This window comes from Emiliania huxleyi (assembly GCF_000372725.1).
Source record: "Emiliania huxleyi CCMP1516 chromosome Unknown EMIHUscaffold_174, whole genome shotgun sequence".
Taxonomy (NCBI): domain Eukaryota; phylum Haptophyta; order Isochrysidales; family Noelaerhabdaceae; genus Emiliania; species Emiliania huxleyi.
This window is the reverse complement of record NW_005200844.1, coordinates 87,708-104,526: the sequence shown is the minus strand read 5'-3', so window position 1 is coordinate 104,526 and position 16,819 is coordinate 87,708. Positions and strand designations below refer to the sequence as shown.

Below are 16,819 nucleotides of genomic sequence, written 5' to 3'. Positions count from 1 at the left end.
CCCCCCCCAAGGGGGACCGGTGTGTGAGCCGACCGGGGAGCGCACCCCCCCCCCCAACCCCCCCCCAAGGGGCCCCCCCCCCGCCCCCCCCAAAGGCGACCCGTGTGTGAGGCGAGCCGTGAGCGCACCCCCCCCCCCCCAACCCGAGTGTTTTGTGCGACCACAAGTGAAAGAATTCGCGTGCGCGGATAGTACCGCAGTTCACAAGGATATCGAATCCTAATAGACCTAATCACGAATGGATGCCAAAAGCCAGTTGACGGTTTCGTGGACGGACGCGCCGTGGAAAAAGCCCGATGTACACGGACGACGGCAAGTACATCGTCCAGCTCATACCCAAGGGGGGCGCCGCTGCCGCTGCGGGCGGCGCCGGAGGATGCGGCACCACCAGCTGCTCGGGAGCCGCGTCGGATGCAGGTAGTGGAACAGAGGAGTATCTTGCTGCAATGACCGCCGCAGGTGCCTCTGGTGGCGTCGCAGGGGCAGCCGGGGCACAGATGTCTCGCGGGGTTGGAGGCGCTGCCGGCGCAGGAGGGGTGAGATCAAGGAGCGCCGGCGCCTCAGTGTCAGGCCGCAGCAAGCTGCCGATGGCTCTCGGTGCTCTCGGCGTGGTTGGACTTTGCGCCGGCGCCTATGCGTACGCTCAGCCCAAGGCATCACCAACGGCCACTTCCCGCGACCTGCTCTTTAGTCAAGAAGAGACGAAAGAGGCGAAAGGGGAGAAGTCTTTCCTCGGTGGGGTGTGGCAGCACCTCGGTGGGTGGCCACTTCCACCCAACCCAATCACTTTCAGCGGGGGAGGCGCAAAAGGGGGGCTGAGCAGAGGTATTGGCACGCCGAAGATCGACCTGCCGAGCATTGGCAGAGGTATTGACATGCCGAAGATCGACTTGCCAAGCGTTGGTATCCCAGAGGGCAGCATCAAGCTTCCCGACGGGAGCTTTGAGCTCCCCGACGGCAGCATCAAGTTTCCGGACGTGAAGCTGCCATCGGGCATCGACCTGCCCAGTCTCGGGCTGCCAAAAGGCAGCATCAAGCTTCCCGACGGGAGCTTCTCGCTGCCCGACGGCAGTGTCAAGTTTCCGGACGTCAAGCTGCCGAAGGGCATCGACCTGCCCAGTCTCGGGCTGCCGAAGGGCAGCATCAAGCTTCCTGACGGGAGCTTCTCGCTGCCCGACGGCAGCATCAAGTTTCCGGACGTCAAGCTGCCGAAGGGCATCGACCTGCCCAGTCTGGGGCTACCGAAGGGCAGCATCAAGCTTCCCGACGGGAGCTTCTCGCTGCCCGACGGCAGCGTCAAGTTTCCGGACGTCAAGCTGCCGAAGGGCATCGACCTGCCCAGTCTGGGGCTACCGAAGGGCAGCATCAAGCTTCCCGACGGGAGCTTCTCGCTCCCCGACGGCAGCGTCAAGTTTCCGGACGTCAAGCTGCCGAAGGGCATCGACCTGCCCGACCTCGGGCTGCCAAAAGGCAGCATCAAGCTTCCCGACGGGAGCTTCTCGCTCCCCGACGGCAGCGTCAAGTTTCCGGACGTCAAGCTGCCGAAGGGCATCGACCTGCCCAGTCTGGGGCTACCGAAGGGCAGCATCAAGCTTCCCGACGGGAGCTTCTCGCTCCCCGACGGCAGCATCAAGTTTCCGGACGTCAAGCTGCCGAAGGGCATCGACCTGCCCGACCTCGGGCTGCCAAAAGGCAGCATCAAGCTTCCCGACGGGAGCTTCTCGCTGCCCGACGGCAGCGTCAAGTTTCCGGACGTCAAGCTGCCGAAGGGCATCGACCTGCCCAGTCTCGGGCTGCCGAAGGGCAGCATCAAGCTTCCCGACGGGAGCTTCTCGCTGCCCGACGGCAGCGTCAAGTTTCCGGACGTCAAGCTGCCGAAGGGCATCGACCTGCCCGACCTCGGGCTACCGAAGGGCAGCATCAAGCTTCCCGACGGGAGCTTCTCGCTCCCCGACGGCAGCGTCAAGTTTCCGGACGTCAAGCTGCCGGAGGGCATTGACCTGCCCAGTCTGGGGCTACCGAAGGGCAGCATCAAGCTTCCCGACGGGAGCTTCTCGCTGCCCGACGGCAGCGTCAAGTTTCCGGACGTCAAGCTGCCGAAGGGCATCGACCTGCCCAGTCTCGGGCTGCCGAAGGGCAGCATCAAGCTTCCCGACGGGAGCTTCTCGCTCCCCGACGGCAGCGTCAAGTTTCCGGACGTCAAGCTGCCGGAGGGCATTGACCTGCCCAGTCTGGGGCTACCGAAGGGCAGCATCAAGCTTCCCGACGGGAGCTTCTCGCTCCCCGACGGCAGCGTCAAGTTTCCGGACGTCAAGCTGCCATCGGGCATCGACCTTCCCAGTCTCGGGCTGCCAAAAGGCAGCATCAAGCTTCCCGACGGGAGCTTCTCGCTGCCCGACGGCAGCGTCAAGTTTCCGGACGTCAAGCTGCCGGAGGGCATCGACCTGCCCAGCCTCGGGCTGCCAAAAGGCAGCATCAAGCTTCCCGACGGGAGCTTCTCGCTCCCCGACGGCAGCGTCAAGTTTCCGGACGTCAAGCTGCCGGGGGGAATTGACCTGCCCAGTCTGGGGCTACCGAAGGGCAGCATCAAGCTTCCCGACGGGAGCTTCTCGCTCCCCGACGGCAGCGTCAAGTTTCCGGACGTCAAGCTGCCGAAGGGCATCGACCTGCCCAGTCTGGGGCTACCGAAGGGCAGCATCAAGCTTCCCGACGGGAGCTTCTCGCTCCCCGACGGCAGCGTCAAGTTTCCGGACGTCAAGCTGCCAGAGGGAGTCAGCCTTTCAGACATCAAGATCCCCAAGGGAAGCATACAATTACCAAACGGGAGCTTTGAGCTGCCCGACGGGAGTATGAAGATGCCAGATCTGAGCAGTCTCCCCGAAGGGGTGCATATGCCGGGCGTACCACGAGGAAGCACACAGCTATCTGATGGAAGCATCAAGCTGCCGGACGGAAGCGTCGAGCTTCCGGACGGAAGCGTGCAGAAGCCCGAGGCTGCCGAGGCTGCGGCGGCTGCGGCCGCCGACGCAGTCGAGAAGGGCCTCGCGCCCGAGGTGGCGGCCACGGCGGCCGAGGCGGCATCTGCCGCGGCGGCGAAGGCGCTCGAGGAGGACGTGGCGCCCGAGGCTGCCAAGGCTGCGGCTGCTGCTGCCGCCGACGCAGTCGAGAAGGGCCTCGCGCCCGAGGAGGCGGCGAATGCGGGCGAGGCGGCGTCTGCTGCGGCGGCGAAGGCGCTCGAGGAGGACGTGGCGCCCGAGGCTGCCAAGGCTGCGGCAGCTGCTGCCGCCGACGCAGTCGAGAAGGGCCTCGCGCCCGAGGAGGCGGCCACGGCGGCCGAGGCGGCGTCTGCTGCGGCGGCGAAGGCGCTCGAGGAGGACGTGGCGCCCGAGGCTGCCGAGGCTGCGGCGGCTGCTGCCGCCGACGCAGTCGAGAAGGGCCTCGCGCCCGAGGAGGCGGCCACGGCGGCCGAGGCGGCGTCTGCTGCGGCGGCGAAGGCGCTCGAGGAGGACGTGGCGCCCGAGGCTGCCGAGGCTGCGGCGGCTGCTGCCGCCGACGCAGTCGAGAAGGGCCTCGCGCCCGAGGAGGCGGCGGCGGCGGCCGAGGCGGCGTCTGCTGCGGCGGCGAAGGCGCTCGAGGAGGACGTGGCGCCCGAGGCTGCCAAGGCTGCGGCGGCTGCGGCCGCCGACGCAGTCGAGAAGGGCCTCGCGCCCGAGGAGGCGGCCACGGCGGCCGAGGCGGCGTCTGCTGCGGCGGCGAAGGCGCTCGAGGAGGACGTGGCGCCCGAGGCTGCCGAGGCTGCGGCGGCTGCGGCCGCCGACGCAGTCGAGAAGGGCCTCGCGCCCGAGGAGGCGGCCACGGCGGCCGAGGCGGCGTCTGCTGCGGCGGCGAAGGCGCTCGAGGAGGACGTGGCGCCCGAGGCTGCCAAGGCTGCGGCGGCTGCTGCCGCCGACGCAGTCGAGAAGGGCCTCGCGCCCGAGGTGGCGGCGACGGCGGGCGAGGCGGCGTCTGCTGCGGCGGCGAAGGCGCTCGAGGAGGACGTGGCGCCCGAGGCTGCCAAGGCTGCGGCGGCTGCTGCCGCCGACGCAGTCGAGAAGGGCCTCGCGCCCGAGGTGGCGGCGACGGCGGCCGAGGCTGCGTCTGCTGCGGCGGCGAAGGCGCTCGAGGAGGACGTGGCGCCCGAGGCTGCCGAGGCTGCGGCGGCTGCTGCCGCCGACGCAGTCGAGAAGGGCCTCGCGCCCGAGGTGGCGGCAACGGCGGGCGAGGCGGCGTCTGCTGCGGCGGCGAAGGCGCTCGAGGAGGACGTGGCGCCCGAGGCTGCCAAGGCTGCGGCGGCTGCTGCCGCCGACGCAGTCGAGAAGGGCCTCGCGCCCGAGGAGGCGGCGACGGCGGCCGAGGCGGCGTCTGCTGCGGCGGCGAAGGCGCTCGAGGAGGACGTGGCGCCCGAGGCTGCCGAGGCTGCGGCGGCTGCGGCCGCCGACGCAGTCGAGAAGGGCCTCGCGCCCGAGGTGGCGGCCACGGCGGCCGAGGCGGCGTCTGCTGCGGCGGCGAAGGCGCTCGAGGACGACGTGGCGCCCGAGGCTGCCAAGGCTGCGGCAGCTGCTGCCGCCGACGCAGTCGAGAAGGGCCTCGCGCCCGAGGAGGCGGCCGTGGCGGCGCTGAAGGATGCCATCGCTGCGGCGGTCTCCAAGGCCCCGCCGCCCCGCCCCGCCTGCAGCCGTGCATCTAATGCGCCTACTCCGAGAAGGCTCCCTCTTGCCGCTGCGCAGGAGGACTACGCGGCTGCGGCGTCGCTCAAGACGGAGCTCGAGGCGGCGAAGCAAGAGGCCGCCGCCGCCGCCGCAGTGAGCCAGCTGCAGGCGGCCAAGCGGGGGGCCATCGCGGCGGCGGTGGCGAGGGAGGCGCGCTATGCCAAAACCCTCACCCCTCATCCCCTCAACGCGCCCCCCACAGCCCCCTACCACACACACACACACACAACTACCCGGACCACCCCCTCCCCCCAGGACTACGCCGCCGCCGCCACCCTGAAGAAGGAGCTCGACGCCATCCCCACCACCGCCGCCTCCGCCTCCGCCTCCGCCTCCGCCTCCGCCGAGGCTGCCGAGGCGGCGTCTGCTGCGGCGGCGAAGGCGCTCGAGGAGGACGTGGCGCCCGAGGCTGCCAAGGCTGCGGCGGCTGCTGCCGCCGACGCAGTCGAGAAGGGCCTCGCGCCCGAGGAGGCGGCCACGGCGGCCGAGGCGGCGTCTGCTGCGGCGGCGAAGGCGCTCGAGGAGGACGTGGCGCCCGAGGCTGCCGAGGCTGCGGCGGCTGCTGCCGCCGACGCAGTCGAGAAGGGCCTCGCGCCCGAGGAGGCGGCGGCGGCGGCCGAGGCGGCGTCTGCCGCGGCGGCGAAGGCGCTCGAGGAGGACGTGGCGCCCGAGGCTGCCGAGGCTGCGGCGGCTGCTGCCGCCGACGCAGTCTTGAAGGGCCTCGCGCCCGAGGAGGCCGCCGCGGCGGGCGAGGCGGCGTCTGCTGCGGCGGCGAAGGCGCTCGAGGAGGACGTGGCGCCCGAGGCTGCCAAGGCTGCGGCGGCTGCTGCCGCCGACGCAGTCGAGAAGGGCCTCGCGCCCGAGGTGGCGGCGACGGCGGCCGAGGCGGCGTCTGCTGCGGCGGCGAAGGCGCTCGAGGAGGACGTGGCGCCCGAGGCTGCCGAGGCTGCGGCGGCTGCTGCCGCCGACGCAGTCGAGAAGGGCCTCGCGCCCGAGGAGGCGGCGACGGCGGCCGAGGCGGCGTCTGCTGCGGCGGCGAAGGCGCTCGAGGAGGACGTGGCGCCCGAGGCTGCCAAGGCTGCGGCGGCTGCTGCCGCCGACGCAGTCGAGAAGGGCCTCGCGCCCGAGGTGGCCGCCACGGCGGCCGAGGCGGCGTCTGCTGCGGCGGCGAAGGCGCTCGAGGAGGACGTGGCGCCCGAGGCTGCCAAGGCTGCGGCGGCTGCTGCCGCCGACGCAGTCTTGAAGGGCCTCGCGCCCGAGGAGGCCGCCGCGGCGGGCGAGGCGGCGTCTGCTGCGGCGGCGAAGGCGCTCGAGGAGGACGTGGCGCCCGAGGCTGCCGAGGCTGCGGCGGCTGCTGCCGCCGACGCAGTGGAGAAGGGCCTCGCGCCCGAGGAGGCGGCCGCGGCGGCCGAGGCGGCGTCTGCCGCGGCGGCGAAGGCGCTTGAGGAGGACGTGGCGCCCGAGGCTGCCGAGGCTGCGGCGGCTGCTGCCGCCGACGCAGTCGAGAAGGGCCTCGCGCCCGAGGAGGCGGCGACGGCGGCCGAGGCGGCGTCTGCTGCGGCGGCGAAGGCGCTCGAGGAGGACGTGGCGCCCGAGGCTGCCGAGGCTGCGGCGGCTGCTGCCGCCGACGCAGTCGAGAAGGGCCTCGCGCCCGAGGAGGCGGCGACGGCGGGCGAGGCGGCGTCTGCTGCGGCGGCGAAGGCGCTCGAGGAGGACGTGGCGCCCGAGGCTGCCGAGGCTGCGGCGGCTGCTGCCGCCGACGCAGTCGAGAAGGGCCTCGCGCCCGAGGTGGCGGCCACGGCGGCCGAGGCGGCGTCTGCTGCGGCGGCGAAGGCGCTCGAGGAGGACGTGGCGCCCGAGGCTGCCAAGGCTGCGGCGGCTGCTGCCGCCGACGCAGTCGAGAAGGGCCTCGCGCCCGAGGAGGCGGCCACGGCGGCCGAGGCGGCGTCTGCTGCGGCGGCGAAGGCGCTCGAGGACGACGTGGCGCCCGAGGCTGCCGAGGCTGCGGCGGCTGCTGCCGCCGACGCAGTCGAGAAGGGCCTCGCGCCCGAGGAGGCGGCCACGGCGGCCGAGGCGGCGTCTGCTGCGGCGACGAAGGCTCTCGAGGAGGAGGTGGCGCCCGAGGCTGCCAAGGCTGCTGCGTCCGCCGACGCAGTCGAGGAGGGGAGTAAAGATGCTGATCTTATCAACAAAATCATCAGTGGCCTCGCGCCCGAGGAGGCGGCCACGGCGGCCGAGGCGGCGTCTGCTGCGGCGGCGAAGGCGCTCGAGGAGGACGTGGCGCCTGAGGCTGCCGAGGCTGCGGCGGCGGCTGCCGCCGACGCAGTCGAGAAGGGCCTCGCGCCTGAGGAGGCAACAGAGGCGGTCGAGGCGGCCGCTGCTGCGAAGGCGAAGGCGCTTGGGCACGACCTCACCCCTGAAGCCGTCTCGGCACTTGCGATCGCCACCGTTGGTGCGCTTGACAAGGGCCTCACCTCCGAGGAGGTAGCCAAGGCTGCTCTACTTGCGGCCGCAGCGGCTCCATCGCTCCCTCCTTGCGGGCCTGGCCTTGTCACCATCAAGGAGATGAAGGAGGTCATGAGCAAATGGACCCACAGCGAAGAAAACAAGGTCCAGGGTGAGGCGAAAATCCTGAAGCTTCTCATCAACAATCACTACGTCGCCCCTTACGAGTTCATAAGCGCGAAATGGTCCGCTGTCTCTGAGGACGGGAGGCATTACTCGGCCACCTACACCGCCAGAGCGTCGTGCAAGACGCCCGAGTGTCTAGCGGCAAACCCCACATGGAAGGAGAAGATTGTAGTCCCGCTTGGCGAGGCCGAGTTTGATGTCTGTGTAGAAGATGCGGCGACTAAGGCTGCCAAGGCGGCAGCTGCCGAACGGTCGCTTCCCGTTCAGCCATGTGAGGACACTTTGACCACTGGCGGATGCGGGAGATCTGCTCTCACGTACAACTTCAATGGGGTGGACTACACCACGTGCGAGGGCTTTGGAGTCGACTTGAAAAAGGCGCTGGAGCCCTTCGGGGATCGAGGAGTGCCATACGACCAATGCTCGAACGACACGCCCTTCGGGAAAAGCGTCCAAAGGTGCTGCAGAGCATCGTGTGGGCTTTGCATACCCGGGCTCAATCTCCTCGACGCGCAAACCGCTGCCCTCTCCTCTTTGCTATCATCGCCCTCGCCGTCCCCCTCGGCACCGGCACCAGCATCGGCATCATCGCCTTCCGACCTGTTGGTCGGCGAGACGACTGGTGGAGAGGCCGTTGGCACCGCCTGCGACGCGTGCGAGACGATCGTGGACTATTTGGAGCAGGCCGGCTTTCCTGCCGCCGCCGCGACAGTCTGGGAGCTCAACGCGGAGGACTGCGAGGCCTCTTGGGATGTGGACGACCCCGACGCCTGGCAGCCTCCGTCGAGCCTTGATGAGGCGACCGCTGCGTGCGGAGAGGCGATTCGAGAGCTTGATTCTGGCGAGGCCGGGGAGCTGGGCGTCTACTCTGGCTACTTCTACTACGCTAAGTCGAACCCGGAGTAGAGGCGCCGCAGGGCCTGCAGTCCGCGTTTCGACGCGGCGCGGGGACGATGCCCTGTCCCGGGCCGATCAGGGCCGGGAAGCGGCCGGGCGCCTGATCGGGACCGATATCCGAACGCGTCACATACGGCTCTATTCGGCACAAGAGTCGCACTGTCACACACACTTCACGCACACCTAATTTAATATATACACACACGAGTATGTACAGAACGCGTGTATCACGCGCGCGCGGCGGCACCGGCATGAGATGTCTGCAGAGTCCAGAGTGGCAGAGATTTTTTGGAGGGCGGATGATCGATAAAAATCGAGGCTCCAGACACCCGACATATCGACTCAAGAGACAGTGAAGAGAGGCACACAGCGACATATCGACTCAAGAGACAGTGAAGGCGCGAATCTGGCGCCGCCACAAATCTCTGGATGTGGGTCCTCACCGCCACTCAGGCGCCACGTACGCAAACCGCTCCACCGAGAGGGCCTTCGCCACCTCGGCCGCCTCCGCCGTCCTGCGCTCGCTCTCCTCCCAGCGGGCGCGCGCCTCCTCCTCCCGCCGCGCCGCCTCCTCGGCCTCCGCCCGCGCCTCGTCGCTGCGCCGCGCAGCCTCGGCTCGCCGCTCCGCCTCCGCCGCCTCCTCGACGGCGCGGCTCGCCTCGGCCGCCTCGGCCGCCTCGGCCGCCAGCGCCTCGACCTCGGCCTGCAGTGAAGGAAGCGCAGCCAGCTTGGCCCGCTGCGCCTCGTTGAGCTGCTCGGCAGACTGCAGCTCGGTGGCCTGCCGCAGCTTCTTCAGCGCGCCGCGGTGCTTACGCTGCAGCGCCTCCGCGGCGCCGCTCGCGGACGCGACGCGCTGCGAGCGCGCCTCCTCCGCAGCCCTGTCCCTCGCCTCCCTCCGCGCCGCCGCGCTCGCCCGCCCCTCCGCCTCCGCTCGCTCTCGCAAAACGCTCTCTTGCATCTCCAGCGCAGCCGCCGCGGCCGCCGCCGACGCCGCGGCCGCGGCCGGCTGCGGCGGGGCTGCGGCAGAGGCGGTCTCGAGCATCGCCGTCTGCGAGGTGTGCCTTCGGTCGAAGTAGCGCAGGTCGACGTCGCTCGCAAGGGTTGGGACGTGCGGGCGCGGCGCCGCCCCAGAGAGCAGCGCCGACGCGTCGAGGCGCCGGAAGAAGGGCGTTTGCAGCACCTCGGAAGCGCCGCCCCGGTGGCCGAGCCTCGCCTCCGCCTTCTTGTGCAGCAAACGCCGCACCACAGCGACCGCCTCGCACGACACGCAAGCAGCTGCGTCGCCTCCGCCCCCGCCGGCTCCGCCCGCTCCTCCGCTGCCTCCTCCGCTGCCTCCTCCGCCGCCGCTGCCTCCGTCGCTGCCTCCCCCGCCGCCGCCGCCCCCTCCTCCCCCGCCGCCGCCCCCGCCGCCCCCGCCGTTGTTGTCCCCCTCGAGCTCCGCCTCGGCGGCGATGGCTTCCCGCGGAAAGCGGACGCGCCCGTTCGTGATGGCAAGCCGCAGCGACCGCTCGTCGGAGGCGTGCTCGGCAAAGGGGCCGTACCCGACGATCAGCTCGTACAGGAGGATGCCCAGCGCCCACCAGTCGCACGCGGCGCCGACGGGGCGGCCGAGGATGCCTTCGGGCGGGGTGTAGACACGAGTGCCTCCCGGCCGACGCACGGTCTGCCCGCCCGCGACGTCGATGCCGCAGCGCGCAAAGCCAAAGTCGACGAGGACGGCGTCGCCCTCTGCTGAGAGGAGCACGTTCTCCAGCTTGAGGTCGAGGTAGAGCACGCCGCGCCGGTGCAGCTCGCCGAGGGCGAGCGCGACCTAAGGTGAGGTAAGGCGAGGTGCACTTCTCCACACACACGAGGTGGTGGGGCAAGGGCCAGGCGACCCTCTGTCTGTCTGTCTGTCTGTCTGTCTGTCTGTCTGTCTGTCTGTCTGTCTGTCTGTCTGTCTGTCTGTCTGTCTGTCTGTCTGTCTGTCTGTCTGTCTCTCTCTCTCTCTCTCTCTCTCTCTCTCTCTCTCTCTCTCTGTGTGTGTGTGTGTGTGTGTGTGTGTGTGTGTGTCTGTGTCTCTCGCGACCTGCGCTGCGTAGAACCGTGCGGCTACCTCACTGAGGCAGCGGCCCGTTTGCGCCGCGAGAAGGCGCGCGAGGGTGCCGCCTTCAGAGGGGGGCGGAGGCGGCGAGAGGGCGTGGCGAGGTGGGGTGGGTGCGGGGGGGCGAAAATGGGAGGGGCGCGGAGAACGGAGGCGCGGGACGGGGAGGGGGTGACTGCGGCCAAGAGAGTGCGCTCGCGGCGTTTCTGAGAGGCGCCCTGCAGCAGCGGCATCACAAAGTGGAGATGGTGCGCCGAGCGGAAGCAGCAGCGCGCCGCCGCGAGAAGCGGGTGGGGCTCCTCCGCGGCCGACACCAGCACCGCCCGCTCGGCTAGCAGCTGCGGTGCCTGTTCACAGCTGCAGGTGTGAACAGACGCTGTTCACAGCACCGCCCGCTCGGCTAGCAGCTGCGGTGCCATGCTTGCGGACAGCGCCTCCGATAGCAGCACGACCTTCATCGCGCACGCCGCGCCGTCGCCGCGCCAGCGGACGAGGTGCACGCGGCCGAACCCGCCCTCGCCGAGCTTACAGACCGGCACGAACGCGTCGGGCGAGCAGGCGCGCCGGTCGCCTGTGATTTCCCCGGCCGGCGGCTCCCGAGGTAGCACGGCCCCGGAAACTTCCGCCGCCGCGTCGCCGGCGCCGCTCCGCCGGAGCTTCTTCGCCTGCTTCCGCTGCTTCCGAAACGCCTCTCGCTCTGCTGCGAGCCGGGCCTCCTCCTCCTCTGCCTCCGCCTGTGCCTGTGCCTCAAGCTCGAGCGAGGCAATCCGTTGGGCGAGCGCCGCGGCGAGCTCCGCCTCGCCGCCATCCGTCACGTCGCCGCCGCCGCAGCTTGCGCCGCCACCACTGTCGCAGCCTTTATCGCCGCCACCACCGCCGCCACCACCGCCGCCACCACCGCCGCCACCACCATCGCCCGCTACGCCTTCAACCTCAGGCTCCTCGTCCCCCGCCACACTGACTGGCAGCAGCGGCGGCCTGTCGGCGGGAGCTCCCTCTGTGGGCCCACTCGCAGCCCGGCGGCGCCCTCGCCCGCGGCCACGCCCTCGGCCGTGCGCTCCGCCTTTGCCGGAGCCGCCGGCGGCTAGCAGCCTCGCCAGATCCTGCCCGGAGGGCGGCACGGGCGGTCGGGTACGGTCACTGCTCACGGTTGGTGGAGGAGGCGGGGGTGGCCGGCGAGGCGGAGGCGACGTCCGTAGGTTACGCTGCTGCACGGCGCTGCCCTTCTCGCGCTGTGAGCCGCGGCGGCGTTGCCCCGAATTGCTTTTGCCGTTCATTGGACTCGGCCGGCTCCAGGGTCCACGCCGTGATTTTTTTTGCAGAATTCTTTTCCCGACATGCCCAGGCCGCCTTCCGCGAGCGGGCGGCGGCAGATTTCGCGCATGTCGTCGACAATGAGGCGGCGCGAGTCGGCGGTGCGGCCGGTAAACAGGTCGCACATGTCAGAGCTGCGGTGTTTCATGAGGACCCGGTTGGCGAGGCGGCGGATGGCTGCAGGGATGCCGATGGGGCGGGTGCCGGTGACGTTGCCCATGTCGTCTCGCTTCTCGATCCCGAGCAGCTGGAGGTCGCCCCAGAGCGCGGCGGCGCTGTCGTGCACCCTGCCCTGGTTGATGGCGGCCACGATGTCGAACAGGATCTCCCTCACGTCCGGGCCCGAGTAGTGCAGGAACTCGAGCTCCTCGTAGCTGACGCCGTCCACGGACATGGCGCGCGCCTTGGGGACGGAGTGGAAGACCTCCCAGAAGGCCTTCCTGTACTCGGCGGAGTTGGTCGCGTAGCGCTTCACGCCGCCGAGGGGCTCAGGTACCAGCGCGCGCGCAAGCAGGCGCGCCTGCCCGTCAAGATGGGCGGCATGGGCCTCACCAGCGCCGTCGACATTCGCGAGCCGGCGTGGATTGGCACGTGGGCGCTCGTCGCTGGGCCCATGCGCCAGCTGCATGCTCCTTTCCGCGACCTTGACGTGAGCAAAGCGCCGGGCTCCGATTTCGACGAGCTGCGGGCGGCGCATGACAGGCTAGTAGAACAGAAGCTGAGCGAAAATAAGCGAATAATTCATGCCATTCAAGGAAGGTTGAATGAAACGACTTTGCGGTGCGTGATCGCAAAGTCCGCCGACGGAACCCCCAGCTCTTCGCTCAAACTCACAACACTCAGAATGCCGCTCATCCAGGTCGCTGAGACCGAGCGCCCCTACCTGAAGCTCCTTGCGGCGGCTATGGCATCGCTTCTGGCACTGTCGTGGGGCTCATCGCTTTGGGGAAGTCGAAGGAGGCACCAAGCGCCATCAAGACGGTGTTGCGCCGCCCCTCCCTTTGCCGGCCCCTGCAGCCGCGCCATCATTGGCTCACGCTTCGATGCTCATGCAGCACAGCACTCTAGCAAGCCGCTGCTCTGGACCTGTGCGTCTGAGCGTGTGACCTGCGATAGGATGCTCTGCCGCACGAGAAGTTCTGGTTTGTTGATTCGCTCTTTGGTGGGGTCTCGCGGGGCCTCCCTAGCTTTGACGACTTCAAGAACTCGCTCTGCTCCGACTGTGAGAATCACAAGGAGTGCGTCTCAGGGGAGGAGCTCGACGATGCGACGAAGAAAACGTGCGAAACCTGTGAGGACCCGCGATGGGGGTGCAAGGCCTCGAAGGCGCGGGGCTTCCTTGACAATCTTCCTTCCGCCGAAGAGATTTTGGGCAAGCTCTGCGCCGACTGTAAGACAGAGTGCGTCAAAGACAACCTCGACAAGGCCACTAAGACGATCTGCGACTCGTGCTCGAAGAATTGCTACTAGGCAAGTCCTCTCGCTAGGCAAGTCCTCTCGCTCGGGTCGTTCAGCGTTTCGTCTCAGGGACCTGGAGTGGCCGTGTTGAGACCTACCTACTCGAGAGCCGAATCGGAGAGGCTACCCAACGCCCCCCCCCCCCCCCCCCCGGCGCGCGAGCTGTGTGTGTCACGTGTTGTCTTGGGTCGTTCGTATCCATGAACAGCAAGACCGCGCGCGCGCCTCCGGGGTGCAGTCCGGCCGCGTCTCCCAGGAGAGCCGCGGCTCGCAGCAGCGCTACTCCCTCGATCAACCTAGCGGCCGAGGCAGCATGGAGAGCGCCGGCTCGCGCTCGTCCGTCCCGACCGTCCCGATCGGCGCGGCGGCGGCCGCCGCCGCCTTTGCCCAGAAGGTTGCCCGCGCGAAGGCTCTGGCGGCATCCGCGCCCGAGTCGTCCGTTCCCGGCACCGCTCGCGTCTCCATCCCCATCGATCAAGTGATGGCGAAGGGGTTTGCGCCGCCGCCGCCGGGCCCGCCGCCCGGCCCGCCGCCTCCGCCCGCTCCCGACGGCGGGGCGCCTGAGAAGCCGGATGAGGAGGGGGCGCCGAAACCCCCCGAGCGCGACGAGTCGGAGATGGGGATATGACGAGGGGCCGCCTGGGCGAGGGGCCAAAAGACACTTCCGAGTCGCGTACCCGCGTCGTCACTGGTTAGAGACCGGGCGCGCTTTGAACCGTAGTTTTTATTCCTCTTGTCGTTAATTCATTTTTCTTTGGTGTATACCTGTTTGAGTGCCAGTGACCTTGCTCGCCAGTCACAGGTTAGGTTAGGTTAGGTAGGAAGGTGAAGAACAGCCAGGCTGCTCGGACCACTGGACACCAACGCTATGGGTGGACGCTAGACAGATGATGACGACACGCATGAGCGACACACAGACACAAACAGGCTCACAAGACACACAGCCAGCTGGCTGCCACACACCCTGAGTTGGCGTACACATAACTCCGGTCCACGTCCTCCCTGAAAACGTTCGAAAAGAAAACCAAGCGCTCCCGTGGACATCGTCCGCTGCTAAGACCTGGCTGGCTGCGCCCTCCACGAGCAGAACAACTCTCTGGGTGCGCGCCTTACGCCCGCCCCCCCTGGCGCGAGGGCGGCGTCATGCCGACGCCCCAGCTGGTGGTTGCCTCGCGCTGCGCCAGCTCCGTCCCGCCGTGGCACGGTCGCGGAGAGCCAGCTGGCGCCTCGTTTCGCAAGCCTGGGCGGCGGCGGGCGCAGTGGCCGTGGGTCGGGCGACGGGTCGTACAGCCGTTTGTGTGCGGCCGCGTCTCCCTAGACCGACAGCGATCCCTGTGGAGGTTGACGCTTCTCAATCACCACAGCGTGTCCGCTCCCCGCGCCCGCAGATCCCCATGGTTGCCAAGGCCAAGAAGGTTGCTTATTTCGCGCATCTCGAGGAGGCGCTCAACTCGTACGCGCGGGCGTGCATCGTCGACTTTGACTTCGTCGGCTCGAAGCAGGTCAGCGACATTCGCGTCGCCCTGCGCGGCAAGGCTGAGCTGATCCACGGCAAGAACACGATGATCCGCAAGTGCATCCGTGACATGGTTGCGCGCGAGGAGGAGCCGCGCGAGGACTGGGAGTCGATCGTCAACGTCATGCGCGGCAACCTCGGCTTCATCTTCACCAACGGCGACATCAACGAGGTGATCGAGGTCCTCGAGGAGTACGTCAAGCCTGCGGCGGCCAAGGCGTGCCCCCCCCCGCCCCCACACACACATGCCCCCCCCCCCCCCCGCCCCTCCCCCGCCGCCGCCGCCGCCGCCGCCGCCGCCGCCGCCCCGCCCCGCCCGATCATCGCCGCCGCCCGACGTCTTAGGCGGGCGTCATCGCCCCCGCCAGCTGCACGATCCCGAAAGGGCCGACGGGGCTCGACCCCGCGCAGACCAGCTTTTTCCAGGCGCTCAACATCGCCACCAAGATCAACAAGGGCTCCATCGAGATCATCAACGACTGCGAGGTGATCAAGGTTGGCAACAAGGTTGGTACCTCGGAGGCCGCGCTGCTGACAAAGCTCGGCGTCAAGGTATCTCCCCACACATCTCCCCACACATCTCCCCCCATCTCCCCACACATCTCCCCACACATCTCCCCCCCATCTCCCCCCATCTCCCCATGCCGACGGCGACCGCCTTGTCCCTCCTACGGACAGCCGTTCGAGTACGGCTTGCGCCTCGTCTACATTTACGAGGGCGGCATCTTCTCGCCCGACGTGCTCAAGATCACCGACGCCGACCTCGCGGCCAAGTTTGCCGAGGGCGTCGGCTTCGTCGCCGCCCTCTCTCTCGGCGTGGGCATCCTGACGGAGGCGTCGCTCTCGTCGGTCATCCTCGGCGGCTTCAAGAACGTGTGCGCGCTCGCGCTCGAGGCCGACTTCATCGAGTTCCCGCAGGTCGAGAAGATCAAAGAATTTGTCGACGACCCGGAGGCGTGGTGCGCCAAGTACGGCGGCGGTGGCGGCGGCGGCGGCGGCGGCGGCGGCGGCGGCGGCGGCGGCGGCGGCGGCGCGCCGGCGCCTGCGGCGGCTAAGGCGCCGGAGCCGGAGCCCGAAGAGGAGGAGGAGGAGATGGGTTTCGACCTGTTCGACTAGAGCTGGCCGCGCGACAGGGGCAAATGAGACGGTTACGTGGAGGGTTTGGCAAGGTCCGAGTTTGGCGTCGCTCCCCGCGCATGTGTCTCGGCACCGCATATGTCTTGATTAATTACGTGTACCAAAAAGCCTTCCATTGGTGAGATTGGAGACCGGCCCCACCGCGGCGGTGCTGCCACCGCGCACCATACATGGAAATCTCTGCGCAACATCGGAAGATCCTTGGACTGTAGATCGTAGATGCCTTTTAGAGATCTCTTAAGTGGCAAATCTCCTGCCAAGAGCAGCAGTAGATTGAAGAACTGGTGGAGGCAAATCTTCTCCGGTGTAGATGCTCGAGAGGAGTCTGAGATCTCGAGTTTGGTGCGTGCAGTCGCTTGAGATCTTGCGACAGAGGTGGAGATTCTGAATTCGCGCCAAAGGCGCCTAGAGATCGTGTGGGCCGACTGGAGATTGCAAAATGGCGCGAAAAGAGGGTGGAGATCCTTTTGCATTGTGAATGAGTCCATAGCGCATCTCCTTGAAGGTTTGAGCCCCCCTCCGGATCCCCCGGGCCCCCGAATCGAGATTGGAGATTGGAGATTGGAGATTGAGATCGGAGATCTGACTGAATCCGGCCTAAGATGACGACGTTGGAGATTGGAGATTGAAGATGGAGATCGGAGATCTGACTGGATCCGGCCTAAGATGTAGCGACGCTGGAGATTGGAGAGTACTGGAGAGATGGAGATCGGAGCCCCCCAGCCCCTAGTGGTGTCTCATCGTTTTTTTCGTTTTGTTTTTAGATAAAGGTCTGTGCGCGGACGGCCCGGGGAGCCTGCGCGAAGCGCGCTGCGCGGCGCGCGCGGTCTACGCCGAACTGGGGGCGGTATCATGGTTCACGCTGCCAACTCGGCAAATAGGCTCGCCGACATAGACCGCGTACATAGACCGCGCGCGCAGCGCGCTCCGTTTGCAGACCGCCCTGGCGGACTCGTTTACACTTCCAAGCTCAAGCCAGGCGCCGCAGGCCATAAAGAGGAGCGCAGATTAAAATGGCGCCGCAGGCTCCCCGGG

General features: G+C 68.5%; 4 protein-coding genes across 4 annotated transcripts in view; 2 read left to right on the top strand and 2 right to left on the bottom strand.

The window, feature by feature from the left end:
* The window catches only part of EMIHUDRAFT_112694 (hypothetical protein), a gene marked incomplete at both ends in the record, with an annotated part of 12,108 nt that extends 3,823 nt beyond the window's left edge, over positions 1-8,285 (top strand). Inside the window, 3 exons of the mRNA XM_005784008.1 lie at positions 2,994-4,679; positions 4,767-4,886; positions 5,004-8,285. Of these exons, the coding sequence (XP_005784065.1) occupies positions 2,994-4,679; positions 4,767-4,886; positions 5,004-8,285 (5,088 nt within the window). The remainder of the gene's footprint in view (positions 1-2,993; positions 4,680-4,766; positions 4,887-5,003) is intronic.
* Positions 8,286-8,562: 277 nt separating this feature from the next.
* EMIHUDRAFT_364886 (hypothetical protein) lies at positions 8,563-9,261 on the bottom strand. The gene has a single exon (XM_005784007.1). The coding sequence runs from the start codon at positions 9,232-9,234 to the stop codon at positions 8,716-8,718; it is 519 nt and encodes a 172-aa protein (XP_005784064.1). The 5' UTR covers positions 9,235-9,261; the 3' UTR covers positions 8,563-8,715.
* A 474-nt stretch (positions 9,262-9,735) lies between these two features.
* EMIHUDRAFT_72268 (hypothetical protein) lies at positions 9,736-10,425 on the bottom strand (the record flags this gene model as incomplete). The annotated part of the gene is made up of 2 exons (XM_005784006.1): positions 9,736-10,086; positions 10,345-10,425. Coding segments are annotated over 2 exons (432 nt in total), but the record flags the coding sequence as incomplete, so codon positions are not given.
* A 3,752-nt stretch (positions 10,426-14,177) lies between these two features.
* On the top strand, positions 14,178-15,897 carry EMIHUDRAFT_456254 (hypothetical protein). The gene is made up of 5 exons (XM_005784005.1): positions 14,178-14,231; positions 14,520-14,864; positions 14,993-15,199; positions 15,326-15,650; positions 15,681-15,897. Exons 2-5 carry the CDS (start codon positions 14,526-14,528, stop codon positions 15,761-15,763), a joined length of 954 nt encoding a protein of 317 aa, XP_005784062.1. The 5' UTR covers positions 14,178-14,231; positions 14,520-14,525; the 3' UTR covers positions 15,764-15,897.
* The last annotated feature ends 922 nt before the right edge of the window (positions 15,898-16,819 follow it).

Coding starts and splice junctions, on each gene's coding strand:
- EMIHUDRAFT_456254 (XM_005784005.1), top strand. CDS start 14,526: ATGGTTGCCAAGGCCAAGAAGGTTGCTTATTTCGCGCATCTCGAGGAG. Junction 15,200..15,325: donor TGACAAAGCTCGGCGTCAAG/GTATCTCCCCAC, acceptor TCCTACGGACAG/CCGTTCGAGTACGGCTTGCG. Junction 15,651..15,680: donor CGGCGGCGGCGGCGGCGGCG/GCGGCGGCGGCG, acceptor GCGGCGGCGGCG/CGCCGGCGCCTGCGGCGGCT.
- EMIHUDRAFT_364886 (XM_005784007.1), bottom strand. CDS start 9,234: ATGCAAGAGAGCGTTTTGCGAGAGCGAGCGGAGGCGGAGGGGCGGGCG.